This window comes from Papaver somniferum, chromosome 1 (genome assembly GCF_003573695.1).
Source record: "Papaver somniferum cultivar HN1 chromosome 1, ASM357369v1, whole genome shotgun sequence".
NCBI lineage: Eukaryota > Viridiplantae > Streptophyta > Magnoliopsida > Ranunculales > Papaveraceae > Papaver > Papaver somniferum.
Window position 1 is genome coordinate 52,121,960 of NC_039358.1, and position 20,344 is coordinate 52,142,303.

Genomic DNA, 20,344 nt, shown 5'->3' on the forward strand with positions numbered 1-20,344 from the left:
GACGTTAATTGTAACTATGCCTGTGTGGAACGCTGTTAATACTTACGCCTGAACTCGACGATGTTAATACTTACGCCTGAACTGGGGCGTTTGTTATACTTCCGCCCTACCCAGACGCACCTTCTATGTCCGCCCGAGTCATACGCACTTTCTATCTCCGTATGTATCAGACGCACATAACTTCTCCGTCCCAGTAGACGCACTTCCCATCGCCGTCCCATGTTAGGCGTGAACTATACCTACGCCTCAATCAGGCGCACGTAATAACTCCGTTTCATTCAGACGCATATTTTAAAGAACGCTCGGTCAAGAAACGTGAGTATAAGTTCCGTCTGCACCAAGCGTTCGTATAAGTTACGCTTCACCAAATTTTGGTCGTCCTCCATTGCGCTTGAACACCCAGAATACCAATTTTTTTTGGTTTTTAGTCTGGCTTTTGGTATTTGGTCCGTATCATGACTGTGGTTGCTCTAATAAGTACTCTTTAAAATATGGGGAGTAAAAAGAATAAATTAATCCGGGTTCCAAAGAGAACCAAAAACACCAAGGACCATTAACAACCTAGAAGAAAGAGGGCAAGTCCAGTTTCTTTGGTATCCTTGTAGCAGGTCCTCTTCCCCCCTGAGCTCCTAAGATGCAGAGACTTTCGGCGTCTTCTTCAAAAACCCATCTCTGCAATCAAAATTACAAACTCATATTATCTTCGTTCAGTCTAATTGACAATCATAATCTCATTCCTAACCCTCCTGCATACCAATCTCACCATTTTTCATCAAAACCCCAACATTTCTCCACTTCTTCTCAAAACCTCACTAAGGACTCAACTTTTTCGTCGCATGATAACAATCGAGAGACCCCAAGATTCAGTTTTCTTGAAAACAAGCCAAACTTTCAAAAACCGCACAACTCTGATTCATACACTGCAGATGCAGAAAAGGTATATAACATTCTAAGGAAATTTCATACTAGAGTACCAAAACTAGAACTAGCTTTGAATGAATCTAATGTTGTTGTTTGTTCCACATTAGTTGAAAAGGTATTACGTAGATGTGGTGATGCTGGTAACTTAGGGTATAGATTCTTTTCATGGGCATCAAAACAACCTGGTTATACACCTAGTTATGAAGTATATAAATCTATGATTAAGGTTTTAGGTAAAATGAAACAATTTGGTGCAGTTTGGGCTTTAATTGATGAAATGAGGAGGGATAATCCTCATTTGCTTACTAGTGATGCATTTATTGTGTTGATGAGAAGATTTGCGTCTTCAAGAATGGTGGCAAAAGCGGTTCAGGTACTTGATGAAATGCCTAAGTATGGTTGTGAACCTGATGAATATGTTTTTGGTTGTTTGTTGGATGCGTTGTGTAAGAATGGAAATGTTAAAGAAGCTGCTTCGTTGTTTGAAGATATGAGAGTTAGGTTTAAACCTGATATTAGACATTTTACGTCGTTGTTGTATGGGTGGTGTAAATTGGGGAAGTTGATGGAAGCTAAGTTTGTTTTGGTTCAAATGAGAGAAGCTGGTTTTGAACCGGATTTAGTGGTTTATAATAATCTTCTTAGTGGGTATGCGATGGCGGGGAAAATGCAAGATGCATTTGATCTTATCAGTGAGATGAAGAGGAAGGGGTGTGAGCCGAATGCGAATTCGTATACTATATTGATTCAGGCTCTTTGTGGTAAAGAGAGAATGGATGAAGCAATGTTGGTTTTTGTTGAGATGAAGAAATGTGGTTGTAATGCTGATGTGGTTACGTATACTACTTTGATAAGTGGGTTTTGCAAATGGGGGAAGATTGAAAAGAGTTATGAGCTTTTAGATAGTATGTTGAAGGAAGGTTGTCAACCGAATCAGATGACGTATTTGCATATTTTGTTGGCTCATGAGAAGAAAGAAGAATTGGAAGAGTGTTTTGAACTTGTAAAGGAGATGAAGAAGATTGGGATTGCTCCTGATCTTAGTACTTATAACACTTTGATTCGGTTAGCGTGTAAGTTGGGGGAGATAGATGAGAGTGTTCGAGCTTGGAATGAAATGGAGGCGAATGGGCTTAGTCCAGGACTTGATAGTTTCACTATAATGATTCATGGGTTTATAAGTCAAAATTGTTTGGTTGAAGCTTGTGGCTATTTCAAAGAGATGGTTGGAAGAGGACTTTTTTCTTCTCCTCATTATGGGACCCTGAAAGAGCTTCTGAATCCTTTACTGAGAGCACAGAAGATTGAAATGGCAAAGGATATTTGGAGTTGTATTTTGGGTAAAGGGTGTGATCTTAATGTACCTGCGTGGACTATTTGGATACATGCTTTGTTTGTAAATGGGAATGTGAAGGAAGCTTGTTCGTACTGTTTAGATATGATGGACACTGGTGTTATGCCACAACCAGACACCTTTGCGAAGCTTATACGAGGTTTGAACAAACTATACAACAGAGAGATTGCTGCAGAGATCACCCAGAAGGTTAGGAAAATGGCTGAAGATAGAGGGATGACTTTCAAGATGTATAAGAGAAGGGGGGAGAGAGATTTGAAAGAAAAGCTGAAGGCCAAAACTGATGGTGATGGAAGGAAAAGGAGGGCACGGAAACGTCAGTGGGGTCCTCGTCAAGGTCGACCTCAAGCTGGTGTTCTTTAATTCAGACAGAAGGTAAAAGCAAAAACAAAATTTGACCCCTTGTTCTCTCCTCAGAAAGGGAGTGTGTGCAGGCTGTATTTGGCACTGGCAACTACCCAAATACCCAATACGTCAAATTCTGGATGTGGCTAGATCCGGTGGTTCGAAAACCCTAGTCCTTGTGACCTCATCCGCACTGCTGCTCAACGCTCCAGCTCGTTATAAAGTTGATCCAGACAGTAGTGCAGCACCAGATGCAGGAACGATACTCTATTCAGGAACAGTCGCTTTGTTGGAAGAATACCTATAACCAGGCTTTTATTTTTTATGAAATGCTTGAATGCTATATGTACCTTGATCAGTAGAAAAGATTTTAGGTCACAATAGTTTGGCAGTTCTTTGGTCACTGCAAAATTCACAACAACCTAGTACACATAAATGTCAGTTACTGAGATCCAGATGAGTGTTTCATGTACTGTCTGCAACATTTACTGTGGTTTTCATTGTATATGATTTGAAAATGAGAAATTATTGTTTAACAATCTGTGGAACACCTTCCCGTTCATTTCTCTTTAAGAGCCGAGGAGATTTAGATTCTGCTTTCTAATGTTCTATTATTGAAATCGAAGTTACATATATTACAGGACATTGATGTATGATCCACTATACACAAGAAGCAACTTTTGCCTATAGTAGACCCTAAAGTTGATCTCATAATGCCAGCCTTTTATGAAAAGAATACAACACTCTCAGAACTCAAATGGTCCAAAATTCTTTGCCGGGAAAATTCATAATCTAATCTGTGTCGGAATTGTCAGAGTGTGCTGTTGCATTTATGTACAAGGCATTCTGGAATAATCAGATCACACAGTAATTATTCCATCAGCACTGCCCATTCTTCCTTTCTGATTTAATGGCCTCGTAGGATGACATCACCTCTTTAAACTTCGCCTCAGCAGCATCTGCAGCCAAATAAAAAAGAAACACAATTAAGAAATAATCAACACAATGAACCACAGCACCAGAACATTACAATATTTACAATCTCTGCTCTCTCACTCTCATCTCTCTTTCCTTTCATATATCAATTCTGTTTCTAATATAATTCAGTGCAAAATTGCTGTGCTCTCACCTTTATTTTCCTGGTTCTGATCAGGGTGGAACTGCTTTGCTTTTGCTCTAAAAGCTGTCTGCAGGAAACCCACAGAGAAGTTGCCTCCGAATCAGATGGCGATAAGAAAAGCAGAAACTAGAGCAATTACTTCAACAATATTATTAGGAATCTCATATGAAATAGCAGAACAAGTTTACAAAGCTGTAACGTCAGGGAGTCTGTTATAAGAGAATTGCAGTCACAGAGACACCTAAAATAGGCCAAATCACCTCCCCATACGGTGTTTTTTAATTAGCACAAACTCTTGTCACGTGACATGCAAACAAGAGGTAGATTCCAATTCCACCAATTCATTACCAAGAGATCGTCAAATTCTTCTTGAAGTCTGATTTTGTCCATGTCTGGTGCAATGACCTACTGGTATTTCCGAAGTGAGTACTAACCTAAACCCTGAACCCAAAACACTAGTTAAAAGGGTTATACATAAGCCAACAGCATTAAATGTGTTCATATATGTACCAAGGGAAAGAGGTAAAAGCATCAAGGCCCTCAAAGAAGTCTGACCCAAACATGTAACTACACAAGAAAAAGATTCCAATAAAAATAATGAGCTAGCAAGAAACACTCTCATTTCTCATATGTTTTTGCACTGTTATAAGCTAAATATCAACTCCGCCTATGTAGTCTTTCCTGCATAGCCTGTCCCATGCCAGGATAAAGGAGGGGGATCGTGATAGGCGTGGAGAGCCAACGACTGAATTTCAGGCTCAAATGAAACCCATATTTTCTGTCTTTGGCTTTGGTAACTGTGACATGGGTTTCATTTCTAGCCTACCCCAACTTGTTTGGGACTAAAGGCTTGGTTGTTGTTGTATAAGCTAAATATCCCTGATGCGATAAATCCGTCTCTGCATTGTAATTTCGTGAAACTTATTTGAAGCTTTGGTCTTCCTTGGTTCTCAATTGGTTTCCTGAACATATCTAATTTATAAGTGGCAAACTAACAAATCAATTTCAGAAAAGCCATGGTAAGTTGGTCGAAAGCATGTGCAAATACATCGCAAACACAGCATATGCATAACCATATTTATGAGTCCCATTGATAGAGAATCTAATAATTTCACAAGTTTCACTAGCTGAAAGGTGAAAGAGCCATTCTTACCTTAATTTCAGCTTCTGTATATGGCTTTGTCCTCCACCTAGTGCACAGATAAGGCAGCAAATTATTTTAATAATTCAAAAGATGTGCATGTTAAAGAAAGAAAAGTAGATCATGTGTAACATCTGATTACATTTACTTTCACTTTATTAGTTATGACAATCTAAATATACGAGAACATAGGATTTGAACTAATCTGTCAAGTCAGATCTTAAACTGTTATTGGTATATTTGAATTTCAGCTAAAATATTTGATGAGAGGCTGAGACAGTTGTTTAGCTTCTATATTTGTATTTGCTTGCTTCTAAACTAATATTTTTGCTCCAGACTCCCAATAACATGAAGGGATATAGTCTCCTTAGAAGGCCATGCATACAAAACGAATAAGATTTATGTACGAAAGTCACTGTTTCGGAGAAAACTGAAAACCTTGGGCTTTCTTAGAGGAGCCAAGTGGACAGATAGATATGACCAACTCCAAAGATAGAAATCACCTCAGAGCTAACAAGCCATTAGCAACTGGATATACCAAGAATATAGATCATCTTGGCGCTGTGTATATACACACTTTCTTGCAATTGTATCTATAGAAACATAAACTTCAATGTAAACCTTTGTCACGACTTGAGACGTTATGTGTTAAGAGTGCCAGCAGAAATTGCAAAAAAACCACAGTACATGTAATGTTCCCAAGGTTTCAGAAAGTTTACGCCTGGACTGGACCCATGACCAATATCACATTGCATGCCAGGTGTAGATGCAAAAGTTCATTTTACTAACCTTTTCAGGCAGACATAATTTTTGTAACCTGGATTATGAATATAAAATCTTGGTATTTAACTAATACTTTTATTTAAAGGCAAGGATCTTACCTATCCAGGCCCAAAATCGAGTAGTGATGAGATAACATATAACTTCCAGGCTCCCTTGGAGCAGCTCTAGCATTGGAGTTTTCAGCTTTGTGAGATGTACTGGTTTTCCAATACCAATCTTCACGCTGGAAGTGCTGATGATATGCATCTGGCTCTGCCTCGTTCTCCCTCCACCTTTCAAAGCCCCTCCTATGTTTATTCCTCTCTCTGTTAAATACACTCTGCATACGCCTTATACGTTCCTGCACAAGGGTCGACGAACTAGGTAATGAGGAAAAACTGTAAGAATGCAAATACACATTGTTAACCACAAAAGGAGGGCTAAAATTTATTATGCGGGAATCCAAAAACAAATTAAACCTCAGCCACAAACCAATAATTATTGCACAGATGTTATATAATGGCATAATGGTAATGGCCTAATATGGATGCCACCACAGGCCCAAAACTGTGGAGGCCGACAGAACATTTAAATTGTATAAAAACTGATAGACATCACTATGTTGCCCATATTTGCACAAAGAAGCTGTTATAGGTGCAGAACGGAACCGCCAAGACTTGATGCAGTACAACATTTGACATGTTTAGTTTTACATGATTAGAAAAGAAACTACCATGTTAGACATACACAAGAGGGAGTTTTCTTTTCTTTTGATAATCTCGGTAAGTTTTTCAATATTTCAATTCAACAGGAAGCATATGTATATCAAGCAAAAGTTAAAGTGTGTCTGCAAAGCAGCTTGACCCAAGATGTCAATAGTTCCTTCCTAAAGGAAAATTTCTTGGCTGCAGTTCTCATTCACACTATTCCGGAAGTAGTTCTTTCACATGATGGTTCAAGATATTTATGACAATTATTGCTATGGAAAGAGGGATCTGCTAGGAGATGCACCATGTTGGTGTACTTGTAAATAATAGAAGTTGAATGTAACTAAGAAAATGGGAGAACAAAAGTCAAGCTCACCACTCTCTCAATTTCTTCTTCTAATTCCTCCTGCATCCGTTGCTGATATCTTCTGCGTGCTTCCTCCTTGAAACTTGAACTATATGAACCGTTTGATGTGCCTTTCCATGACGCCGGTGTCCTGCCAAACTTTAATTGAGACATCAAAAATACATTAGCTACACTACAACTTCTGGAAACAGGAAGTTAACCATAAGAGATTAAGACATGCAGCCTATTGATTCTGATAGCTTTGGAAGAGACACTCAAACAGGTTTCCAATTAAGTAGGCACCACTACTAAAGTTATCAGAAGTTTTAGAAGAATTTCAAGCAAGCAATCCCACTAGATGATAGTCGAAGAAGCCTTCCAACCACTTAGATTAATAGGCATCAATCTCAGAGTATGAAAAGAGGTACAAAAGGGTAGCGCAGGTACTGAATGTACATTAATCAGCTACAGATAACCACCTAGATGAGCTTCGAGTCTGACTACTGACTCTTAAAGAGCATGAAAGGAACCACAATGTTATGACCTAAATTACATAAAAGCAAGCAACAACTTATATTTACCTGGGAATATATCCAATTAATAGTGTATCTCAATTGTCCAACCTGCACAAACAATCAAAATACAAAACTTACTCAGAAAAAACTCGTATATGAATGTCATAGACTCATAGTGCATTCAAGCAGAGGGTTATGTTTATGAATTGGTGAAACTCTATAAAGGGGGAAAAAAAATCCAGTAGAAATGCTTATTAATCAAAAAGGTTAAAACTTTAACCTTTTAAACCTAGCTGAGCAACTCAAACTACAATTGGACAATACAGTATCGCTAAATTAAGAAAGAAAATGTTCAAATTGGGTTAAAAAAACTCTGAATTTCCCGAATTAGATACAAGATTTAAAGCCCCAATTATATGACTTTCAGAGTAGAAATGAAACAACTTACAGCTAAAGTGGTGGCGGTGGCGCCAATAAGACCAAACAATAGAATTCCCCAAACCCTCATTCCTTCTTCTTCTTTATGAGAAACATTTTTATTGGGCCATGAATTTGATGATGATGAAGAAGATGGTTTATATCTATTCTTTCTTCTTTCTTTCTCTTTTTCTTCATCTTGTTCTGAAACCATTTTCGTTTTCTAACTTTCAGAACTCCGCAAACCTCAGACACAGAGACGAGAACCACAAAACTCCGTAAATATTTTTCTAACTCACAAACCGGATTCACGATTCACAAAAAGTTCACCTTTTTTTTTTTATCTACTTTTTGAGTCCCCGACTCTGTTGATGTTTTCCCATCTACTGTATGTGGTTTGAGCACGTTTGTTCGAGTTCGACCCTGATCTGGAAAGAGCTCACGTGAGGTCAATTAGTACACGAGTCAGACAGACGAGCAGATTATGAGTCAGTCACTGTTCAGATTCCCGGTGGAAAACAGATTTTTTGGTCCAGCTTATATGAAAACATCTCTGAATCACCGGTAGGGATGGCAATGGGGCCGGGACCTTCAATCCCATCCCGTACCCGTTCAAAAAACCAAAACCCATCCCATACTCATTGCCATAAGAACTGGAGAGGGGACGGATATGAGAAATACCCATAGGAGACGGGGCTTTTCATGGGTTACCCATAGTTAATGAAAAATATTTATAACGCTGTCACAATTCACCAAGTGCGATCGAGCATATCCATAATAAATTAAGCCAAAAGTGTAAAAAAAATTATATCAAGTACAAAGTTACTTTTTCTTTTCAATCTTGGTTATAGTCCAATGAGATTGATTATATAGGTGGACTAGAAGAAAATATAGTTAACATTTTAAGATCGATCATCTACGGTATAATTTGTATGAGTGAGTTACAGAAATATTATATCATTCATAAATTTATATGAACATTGAACGAAATAATAAATAAAATTCATGATAATACTTTTTTGATAAAATTCAAAACCCTATATATATGAAGGGTACGGGGCGGGTATGGGGGAGGGGATCTTCAATCCCATCCCCACGTAACTAATTTCTGGAATTATCCGTATCCAACCCATTCCCGTTTGTGTGGGGAAAACTCTATCCAATAGGGACGGGTACCCTCGAGAATGAGTTTGGGCGGGGAAATTTGTCATCCCTAATAATCGGATAGATTTAAGATTTAAAGAAAGAGCGGTGCTATCCCATGCAGCTGCGTGGGAAAGCCTAATAAGCAAGCATCATTTTAGACGTTATCTAATTATACACTGATAGATTGAATTTTACTTTATTCTCATTAAAAAAATACAGCTGGCAGAGTTTGGATATTAAATTTAAGTCCCTTTAATTTATTTTTATTTCATTCTATGTCCTTTAATCTGTTAGGTGTTTGTTTCATCGCTGTTCTTATTGCAAGGACCAAACCGATGATGATGAACTCGAAAAATAAAGCAGACATACATAAACTATTATAAATTCACCATGCAGTACTAGGGGTATACTGGTCCTATGTTGTAACAACAATCATTGATTTACCAAGTGCTCGTGTATACAAACTATATATCAAAAGCTATGTACTAATCACTTAGATATACAGTTAATGAAGCACTAACTTAATAGTAATAAGTGGGGTTCTATTCTCTGTAATGTAAGAGATGCTTAAAGGTCGTAATAGAGAGAACTTGGCGAGGAAACGAGCAGTGTGTTATTAATTATTTCATCTTACAAGAACTGAGTGTTACAAGGCTATATATAGCCGAGCTATACAAAGAGAGAAAGCCACGTTGAGGAGGAACGTGTCATTATAAGGATTATCTTTAATCCTTAATGCTCAAGTAATATCATCCTTATCTTCATTCGGTGGATAGAGCTGGAGGACTTATGAGAGGTTTCTCGATTCTTTCCAGGTGGTGAAAATGGTGGGCCACCTCTTAACTCATTCTTACGTAACACTCCTCCTTGGACCACCATTCTTAAGAACATTGCCTCATTAAAACCTTGCCGGTAAAATCCAGTGGGACAAAATCCGGACGAAGGAAAAAGAGTACAATAAAAAATCTTAGAACGGTGTTGGACACGCGTATGCTGCCTCGTTAAAACCTTGACAAGGAAAAACCCAGTGGGACAAAACCTTGGCGAAGGAAAAAGAGTACAGCGCGTTATAGTCCAAAACTCCCCCTGAACAAAACCTCCGTTAATTTTTCTGCTTGTACATGTGGCGCATTCCGATTCCATATACCAACTTCTGAAAAACTTTAGTTGGCAGAGACTTGGTGAATAGATCAGCATAATTCTCACAAGATTGTATCTTCTGGATATCAATCTCCTTATTTTTCTGGAGGTGGTGAGAATAAAATAACTTCGGTGAAATGTGCTTTACTCTATCACCCTTGATGTAGCCTTCTTTCATTTGTGCTATGCACGCCGAGTTGTCTTCACAAATTGTCGTTGGCACAGTAGTTATGGAAGTCAGACCGCAAGAGCTTCTGATGTGTTCGATTAATGACCGCAACCATACACATTCTCTACTTGTTTCATGGAGAGCAATTATCTCGGAGTGATTCGAGGAAGTAGCTGGGATGCTCTGCTTACAGGAACGCCATGAGATTGCAGTACCGCCGATGGTAAAAACGTACCCTGTCTGAGAGATTCCTTTGTGCGGATCTGATAGATATCCAGCATCCGTATATCCTGTTATCTGTGGATAGTCTAAAGAATCTTTCGAGTAGAATAAACCCATGTCAGTAGTACCACGAAGGTAACGGAAAATCTGTTTTACCCCTGTCCAATGTCTTTTTGTTGGCGCAGAACTATACCTGGCTAGTAAATTTACTGCAAAAGAAATATCGGGCCTGGTACATTGAGCTAAATATAATAAAGCCCCAATTGCACTTAAGTATGGTACTTCCGGACCAAGAAGTGCTTCATCCTCCTCTTTAGGACGAAATGGATCTCTTTTGGGATCAAGGGATCTTACAACCATTGGGGTGCTAAGCGGATATGTTTCGTTCATTTTAAAACGTTTCAAGATTTTCTCTGTGTAAGTGGATTGATGAACAAGAATTCCGCTTTCATAATGCTCAAGTTGTAGGCCAAGACAAAATTTTGTTTTACCGAGATCTTTCATCTCGAACTCCTTCTTTAAGCATTCAATTGCTTTGGAGAGTTCACCAGGAGTTCCAATTAAATTGATGTCATCTACATATACAGCTATTATTGCAATTCCAGATTCTGTCTTTTTAATAAATACACATGGGCAAATAGGATTGTTTACATATCCCTCTTTTATTAGGTATTCACTGAGGCGATTATACCACATTCGCCCGGATTGTTTAATCCATATAGAGCTCTATTTAATTTTAGTGAATACATATGACGTGGTTTCCCTTCAGGTAATTTGAATCCTTCCGGAAGTTTCATATAAATATCTGTATCTAGCTTGCCATATAGATACGCAGTGACCACGTCCATTAGATGCATGTCAAACCTTCCAGAGACTGCCAGACTAATTAAATATCGAAAGGTAATTGCATCCATAACAGGGGAGTATGTCTCTTCATAGTCAATCCCAGGTTTCTGTAGGAAACCCTTTGCCACTAGTCGTGCTTTATAGCGAACGACTTTATTGCTCTCATTACGCTTTCTTACAAACACCCATTTGTAATCTACAGGATTCACATTTTCTGGTGTCTGTATTGGGCGCCCAAAAACGTTGCGTTTAGAGAGAGATTCCAATTCATCTTGGATTGCCACTTTCCATTTAGGCCAGTCGTCTCTTTGTCGACATTCTCTATAGAGTGTGGTTCAATATCATCATTATCTGTGGCGATTTCAGTAGCTACTGAGAATGAAAATATATCGTCGACAATTATTGTATTACGATCCCACACTTCTCTGTCGCATGCATAATTTATGGAAATTTCCTCATTCACAGGTACCTGTGTCTCAGCGGAGACTTTATTCTCTTCAGGAGGTTCATCAGAGAAAGTGGATCGTTCTTTGATTGTCTCTTCAGGAGCACTATCTGTAGCCTCTTCAGGAGCACTACCTTTGATTGAGACAGATTGGCTCTTCCTCTTTCGAGGGACAGAATCTTTTGAACCAATTGGTCGTCCACGCTTCAGGCGTGGCTTTGATGACTCGTTTGCCGCTGGGCTCCCAATTTGTCCCGTCGGTACATCAATCCGAGCTGGAGCATTTCTAGCAGGCACATAGGATTTTGTAATTCGACCAGTATCAGTAAATGCATCAGGCATTTGGTTTGCAATATTTTGCAGATGTATAATCTTTTGCACCTCAATTTCAGATTGATTAGTGCAAGGGTCAAGATGAGACAGACTTGGTGTGTACCAAGATATTTCACGCCGTTCTTTGACGGTTTATCCTCCCCCTAACGGCGGGAAAAGTGTCTCATCAAAATGACAATCTGCAAATCTAGCTGTAAAGACATCACCTGTTAAAGGCTCTAAATACCTTATAATAGACGGTGAATCAAAACCAACATATACCAAGGCGACGTTGTTGACCGAATTTAGTGCGTTGTGGTGGTGCAATAGGCACATAAACAGCACAACCAAAGACACGTAAGTGCGAAATATCTGGTTGCTTCCCCAAGACAAGTTGTAGAGGGGAGTATTGATGGCTAGCAGTTGGTCGAAGTCGGACTAAAGCCGCTGCGTGCAAAATAGCATGTCCCCATGCAGAAACTGGTAATTTAGTCCTCATAAGCATGGGTCGAGCAACCAACTGAAGATGCTTTATAAAAGACTCAGCTAATCCATTCTGAGTGTGCACATGTGCTACAGAATGCTCGACATCAATACCAACTGAAAGGCAATAAGCATCAAAAGCCTTAGATGTAAATTCCTAGCGCCATCAAGCCGAATGGACTTAATAGGAAAGTCCGGAAAATGGGCTCGCAACCGAATAATTTGGGCAAGCAGTCTGGCAAATGCAACATTACGTGTTGATAATAAGCAGACATGAGACCATCTAGCAGATGCGTCTATCAATACCATAAAGTATTGAAATGGTCCACAGTGTGGGTGGATAGGCCCACAAATGTCACCATGTATCCTTGTAGGAATGTTGGTGACTCAATAATAACTTTGGTTAAGGATGGTTTTATAACCAGTTTTCCTAGGGAACAAGCAACACAATTCATATCCTTACTTAACAAAAGCTTCTGGTTTTGTAACGGATGTCCATGAGCATTTTGTATTATTCTACTCATCATGGTAGAACCTGGGTGTCCAAGCCGGTCATGCCAAAGCTTGAATAATTCAGGGTCATTAAACTTCTGGTTAATGACAATATGAGATTCGACTATTCGAATTCTCGTAATATATAACCCAGAAGAGATGGCCTTAAGCCTCTCCACAACGTGCTTCTGGCACGAGGCAGATGAAGTAATATACAGGTACTCCATATTATGCTCATCCGCTGTTTCAAGGTGGTAACCATTACGCCGAATATCTTTAAAACTCAACAGATTCCTTTGGGATCTGGTAGAATATAAGGCGTCTTCAATAATTAATTTTGTACCACCTGGTAGAATGATACACGCTCTTCCGGAGCCGTCTATCATATTACTCGAACCCGAAATGGTATTCACATTACCCTTAAACCTCTTCAAGGTTATAAAATATTTATGGGTTCTAAAAATTGTGTTTGTTGTTCCACTGTCAACCAAACAAACATCCCCACCGTCCATTTTGGATAGATTACTTCTGGAATCCATATCCTTCAACACAAATAGACGGAGAAAATTAAACATTAGTCAAAATGTCCACTTATATTACACCAAAAAATGTGGTATACATCACCAAAAAGAACAACCCAAAATTACAACAAGAGAAAAGAAAAAAAAAAAACATACAGAAAACACAAGGAAATATACTACAGGGCATAAGGAAGAAACAGTTCTACAGCTCATCAAAAGAAAACTGACTAGGCTCGCCACTTTCAAGGTCGACGAGATAATCAGATACATCCAAGTGGGTATCACTGGTACTGGGGGACTGGCATTTTCAATTAAATTTGTTTCTATGTCTTCGGCAGGTCGCTTCAGGGACGCCTGATAGAGCCTAACAAAATGTTCTGGCGTACGACAGGTACGCTGCCAGTGATCAGTTAAGCCACACCGATAGCAAACACTTTTCTGAGAAGGTTGATTAGAAGAACCCTTCCCATTTTCTTGCTTCGGTTCCTTTGGTTCCGCAGTTTTTAGCTGCCGTTGGTACGGCTGGTAACGGACACCCTTTCCTCGTTCATTTTTGTAGCCCTCACGTTGGTTTCCTTTACCATTTCCATGTTTGCCTTTGTTACCATGATTATTTCCTCGTCTAAAATGCGTAGCAGCGTGTGCTTCAGGCACCGCTGCGGAACCAACAGGACGAGCTTCATGGTTTCTTAACAAAAGCTCATTATTCTGCTCTGCAATCAACAAACAGGAAATTAACTCGGAATATTCTGTAAATTTACGCTCTCGATATTGCTGCTGCAGGAGCACATTCGAGGCATGAAAAGTTGTAAATGTTTTCTCTAACATTTGTTCGTCAATGACATTTTCCCCACACAATTTTAATGTCGAGGTAATTTTAAATAGAGCAGAATTATAAGCTGCCACTGATCGAAAATCTTGCAGCCGCAAGTTCAACCAATCATTCCGAACTTTTGGAAGTATGACCAACTTCAGGTGGTCAAACCGTTTTTTCAGACAGTTCCATAAAGTAAATGGATCTTTAACTGTCAAATATTCCCTTTTTAAATCATCATGGAGATGATGGCGAAGGAAAATTAGAGCCGTAGCGCGGTCCTGATTGGACGCGTTGTTTCCTTCCGTAATAGTTTTCCCGAGGCCTTTAGCTTCCAAATGAAGCTCGGCATCAAGTGCCCAAGAAATATAATTATTTCCTGAGATGTCAAGACCTGCGAATTCGAGTTTCGTTAGATTTTCCATTTAAGAAAAGTATTCAAAAGAACAACAACTACCTATACTCCCTGTATTTTAGTTGTTGAACAGCAGTAGCTTGGCCGTCGAGCGTCGGGAGCGATTCGTGCTGATAACGTATTATAAATTCACCATGCAGTACTAGGGGTATACTGGTCCTATGTTGTAACAACAATCATTGATTTACCAAGTGCTCGTGTATACAAACTATATATCAAAAGCTATGTACTAATCACTTAGATATACAGTTAATGAAGCACTAACTTAATAGTAATAAGTGGGGTTCTATTCTCTGTAATGTAAGAGATGCTTAAAGGTCGTAATAGAGAGAACTTGGCGAGGAAACGAGCAGTGTGTTATTAATTATTTCATCTTACAAGAACTGAGTGTTACAAGGCTATATATAGCCGAGCTATACAAAGAGAGAAAGCCACGTTGAGGAGGAACGTGTCATTATAAGGATTATCTTTAATCCTTAATGCTCAAGTAATATCATCCTTATCTTCATTCGGTGGATAGAGCTGGAGGACTTATGAGAGGTTTCTCGATTCTTTCCAGGTGGTGAAAATGGTGGGCCACCTCTTAACTCATGCTTCCGTAACATAAACTATCTTGTAACCTGCTGATTTAAATTTAACGGAAACCTTACGATAGTTCAAGTGATTGTCGTCCTAAGTTATCTAAGGATGTTATTGGTGAATCTAAAATCTAAATCACAATTAGCTGTTGGAGCCAATGGTTTGCTCGTGTTTTAATATTTCAAATCTGATTTTGTAACCAACAATTAGTCTAAAATTGATTTTTAAAAAAAAAATCACGAGTCTGAAAGGGATTAAAATAGGATAATTGGAGTTTAGCACTCGGGTTTTGACCAACACTAAGGTTTGGTCTAACATTTGTCCAACGTTAGGGCTTGATACCTGCACTGGACGTCGACTGCAATTGACAAGATCAAATATTAATATATATTTATAAATTATTAAATAAATTTCAAATAAAAATCTACAATTAAATTAAATGAAATTGAATAACGAATTTACAACTATTGCCTTCTACATAAGATTATTAATTTCATTTCGCGTCCTTCTTCCCAGACGACCACCACCATCACCTTCTCTGTGATGCTTCAGAAAAGGAAAAATCACCTTCTTTGTCTCATTTTTTTCCATCATGAATGCAACCATCATCACAACCAAAGTCTCATCCATCCCTTATTTTTTCTTCCCATCGTTAATTAATTGATGAACTCAAATATTTACCCGTTCGAATTTTAGATCTTCCATTCTCCAACCTCTTTTTCTTCAGTAATTTGGGGGTTTCCATTCAGTGAAGTTGGGGTTTGATTTAATTCGGTAAATTGGGGTTTCGTTTGAGTCAGAAATTGCGATATTGTTTGATTCAGAAAACTATGGTTTTGTTGATTGAGAATTGTTGTTAACATAACGAGGAACACCATGAGTTCTGGTGGTGGTTGATGTCATTGGGTTTTTAAATTAAATCGTTTTTTATCAGTGGGTTTGAGTTGATTTTAAAAAAGAATATCAACAATTTTGATAGATTCTTCATTGATTTTATGAGGTTTATCTCTGAACGTGTAATGAAGTTTTAGGGTAGAAATGGATTTGAATGAATCTTTAAAGTTGGTGATGTTAACGTTGATGATACTGAAATCAAGGGAAGAAGAGAAAATTTGTGGTCGTGTGGGTAAAATGGATTTGAAGATGAAGTTACTGAGATGTTGATTGAAATTTGCAGAAGATTTACATTAGGGTTTGTTGGTGCCAATTGAGATTCAATAAGGGTTTTAATTGAGATTTCGATTTGAGTTCATTACCCTTTGATATCAAATGCTCAGATTTTGCTACTTTCAAGTACTGATTATTATGGGTGAAATATTTTTGCTTTTGGATTTGGTTTTTACTGTTTGCAGAGATTAGAGATGGGTTTTGATGGAGGAGATCAAGGATGAAGATTAGAACAAATAAGAGATGCGTCTGTGGTGATTTCGGGGTAAGATTTTGGGATTTGAAGGACTGTGGTTGAATCGAATATGGTAGTTGATTCAGGGTTCTGATGATAAATTAAGGATTTAATTCTGGTGTTGTTGGTGGTGTGAACAATGAGAAAAATTAGAATTTGGGTCTTGTTCAATTTGATAATGGTGATAGAGAAGAAGATAAAGATGCTAGTGCTTTGAAGGCTGCTGTTGTTGGTTGTGATGTTCAGAAGAGAAAGTGGTGAATCAAGAGGAGATTGAATTTCAGCGAGAAGAACAAGTTGATAATTTGGTAAATATTAAGAAAAATGAAGGGTATGATAGCACATTCTTTAGTAATAATATTTTATATCAATTTTTAAATAATTATTAAACAGAAGTGAGGACTTAACCAAGTCAATGGGGGAGAACATCCAGTCCAGGTACCAAGCCATAACGTTGGACAAATGTTAGACCAAATCATAGTGTTGGTCAAAACCTGAGTACTAAACTCCAATTATCCCGATTAAAATACCCGTATATCTTGCATCTTGTTCTTAAACTTCATATCTGAAAATTTAAAATAAAAGCTTTGAGAAATTTTTCATGAACAGTCGGAGCTGTTCTTCATCAAGATTTGATTTTTGTTCTTTCAAAATATTAAACCAATATCAGTTTGTATTACAGATCTACTGTTAACAAAGCTTGTTCTTCGTACCCATCTCAAAGATTTTCGGATTTATTCATTAGCTCTTCTCAGAGCCGGTACTGAGTCTACAAGGGCCTTGTGCGAAAAAACTTCGCAGGGTCTTTTATAAGGTCAACTTCTTTTTTACTGACGCGAATGATAACTTTTTGTTAATGTACACTTACAAGAAGAAAAATACATGAAGGAAACTCAAAATATATAGCTATGGGTTCTTTACATTTGTATAGGATCTAGCAATGGGCAGGTGCTTGTGTTAATAATATGTCAATTTGGATTAGTGGTTTGCTAAACTACCTTCTACCGGAGGCTTCTTGTTCGAACCTCTCCGGCTCTTTTTTTTCCCTTCTTTTTTCTTCATAAACGGTTATAAGAGAAACATGGGCTTGAAAAAAGCCCTTAGGTCAGAGTCGGGCCTGGTGCATCGCACCCTCTGAACCCCCTCAAGAAAGGCTCTGGCTCTTCTCACACCATGCTAGAGCTAGAAAGCAGAATCAAAATGAAGTTGGTTGGTGATGTCAACCTGTTTTTGGAATAAATATAACTTCACCAATTTCAGTTGCTCATGCAATTAATTTTGTATGCACATAATCCATCTCTCGACACGTGTCCAAAGATCTACACGTGGAAGGCATGCGGACCATTATACCAAGGGGCACTGAAACTACGAACCACCGAGAAATAGGGAAAGGTGCCATAAACGTTATTTTATCCAATCTCAAGGATAACTCAAAGATCGACAATAGGGGTTCAACATACTGACATGGATGTGATGGGACCTGCAGACAGCTGACTGTCGCACGCAGACGACCCAACCACCCATATTAAATGCCCTAACCATAGGGTACGTGTCAAGATATCTAAGGAAGAGAAGACATCGATCCAGCGGTATCAACAACAGTCGCTGGGGGCATCGGTTCGGAACGAAGACACCAACGGGATTGGCACAGAGAACAAGAAGATAAGATTTCAACGGTCTCTGACAAGAGACCCCGCATATTTTCCCTATAAATACCCTCCTCCTCTGAGAGAGAAAGGGGAAACCAATCTGTAAGAGTGAAGAGAGAACTATGAGACAGAAATAGGAAGAGTAAGTATGATTTCCATTCCCTCCATTATCGTATTTCACTTAAAGTCATTTGACTTCATATGTAACCCATCAACGCATAGTGAAATTCAACACCCCGTGGATGTAGGCCTTAGTGCCGAACCACGTAAATCTCTGTGTTATTTACCTTTTAGCAGCGTATTTACAGTTTATTACTTATATCTGGATCGGTCATGCTTCGTAACCCTGTGGGATGATTGATCTAACTTAATCTCGACTAGACAATGACGAGTCCGAAGACTCTGAGGCGATGAGTCATCGTGTTTATGCGATATATAATCGTCGTACTGTGTATAACTTCTTTCATTTATGAATGCGAACATTGTTTGTGGACACGTGGATGCCTTCGTGATTTATGTGTTTTCGATACTATTCCTCGTGAAATAGTATCTCAAGCAGTTTATTCTAACTTCGTTATGGTCGCCTTTAAAGGCCTTAGCAATTCTATAAGAGTTTTATGCTGATTCTTCTACAAACTTCGTTTACGGGCTTGTAAAAACAGCAGATCTGTTTCCTAGGATTTGTCTTTTATGTTTTAAGGTAACAGATCTGCCATCTGTCCTTTTAAAATACCGAATCTGTCGACTTTGAGTGTTGAAACCGCAGATCGGGTACCTTTTCTATTTAAAACAAATAGATCTGCCAACCATTATCGTTTAAAAACCGCAGATCTGTCGTATTAGGATGTTAGAACACATTTAAAACTCCCTCGTGTTCTTCTTAGAGTTTCACGATGGATCGAAGGAATCAAGAAAATCCAATACCTCTGAAGAGGAGAGTAATAGATGGAATATTTTTTTCGCACCTTCAGTGTCGTGATCGCCCTCACTTAAGTTTAACTATGCTAACAAAACCGTTGTGGTCCCCTCCTCCCTCGACTGCTTATCGTCTTTTGCAGGAATCTGACATGGAAAAAGTCAAAGAGGTAGGAAAAAGAAAGGCCCCATCAAAAGAAACGTTGAGGACCACACCAGTTGTGACCCGCAGTAAGCAGAAGGGTGAGAAGGCAAAGACAGCGACCCAGAAGGTGGACACAACTGAGATCACCTCACCAATGAACGCCAGCACGATAGCAGCGGCAGCGGTCAAAGCCCTTGCGGCACAGGCTGATAAGACCAATCTAGCAACGGGATCACGCGTTCATGAGCAACGTGAAGGGTTCGCAGAATCAACAATGCACCTGGAATCCTTCGGAATGCCGTAGACAAATGATCAAAACCAGACCATTCCAACCACTCAGCCATTGCTAACGATGAATCAACCCATCGTAACACAAGGAGAGCCACCGATGAGGGCTACCGATCCCCCTGCCCCCCAAATCCATACAATCGACGAAGGTCGAACCATGGCGGTTGGAGGGCAGGGACAGGTAGGGACACCAAACCAAGGATCAAATCATTCCTCCCAATTGATGGCAGAGCTCGAAGAACTAAAGAAGAATCAGAGAACATACGCAGAAGCAGTGGCATTACTGGCTAGAGAAAACCAGGAGCTCAAATATAAGTTGGCGAACCAACATGACGAAGATAATTCAAAAGCACCAGGGCCGAATCACGATCGAAGAATGGTCGTAACAAACGAAGCCAATCCCGAGCCCTTGAACCGAGGATACATCAGGGGAAACCGATCGTCAGACCAAGAATATGATCCCGAAGACTCGGATTACTTCTATAGTAATGATCAAAGACCAGGGAAATCCGCAGCAATAGCCATCCATTACCGTACGACGGAAGATCTTCGCGCTGAAATGATGGCAGAGATCAAGCAGCTGAAGGCCCGGCAAGGAGGTGGAAGATTGGAGGAAGTCATGAGAGAAGCTAATACTACTCCTCTAGTCCTAAGCTTAGCCAAAGCTGAAATCCCCAAGAAATGTCTGATCCCATCATTTGAATGCTACGATGGATCAAGCGATCCCGCGTCC

General features: G+C 39.1%; 2 protein-coding genes across 3 annotated transcripts; one reads left to right on the forward strand and one right to left on the reverse strand.

Moving 5' to 3' along the window:
• Window positions 1-580: 580 nt before the first annotated feature.
• Window positions 581-3,373, forward strand: LOC113286663 (pentatricopeptide repeat-containing protein At3g49730-like). The gene has a single exon (XM_026535235.1). The coding sequence runs from the start codon at window positions 635-637 to the stop codon at window positions 2,636-2,638; it is 2,004 nt and encodes a 667-aa protein (XP_026391020.1). The 5' UTR covers window positions 581-634; the 3' UTR covers window positions 2,639-3,373.
• On the reverse strand, window positions 3,094-7,951 carry LOC113286669. 2 transcript variants are annotated; one of them, XM_026535246.1, is made up of 7 exons: window positions 7,660-7,949; window positions 7,278-7,319; window positions 6,727-6,855; window positions 5,763-6,004; window positions 4,894-4,930; window positions 3,750-3,807; window positions 3,094-3,579 (listed from the first exon to the last, which is right to left on the reverse strand). In XM_026535246.1, the coding sequence occupies exons 1-7, from the start codon at window positions 7,840-7,842 to the stop codon at window positions 3,500-3,502; spliced, it is 771 nt and encodes a 256-aa protein (XP_026391031.1). In that variant the 5' UTR covers window positions 7,843-7,949; the 3' UTR covers window positions 3,094-3,499. The 2 variants fall into 2 exon arrangements, with proteins under 2 accessions (XP_026391031.1, XP_026391040.1); XM_026535255.1 differs by lacking the exons at window positions 3,094-3,579; window positions 3,750-3,807 and adding an exon at window positions 3,833-4,181 and having other exon boundaries at window positions 7,660-7,951.
• Window positions 7,952-20,344: the final 12,393 nt, after the last annotated feature.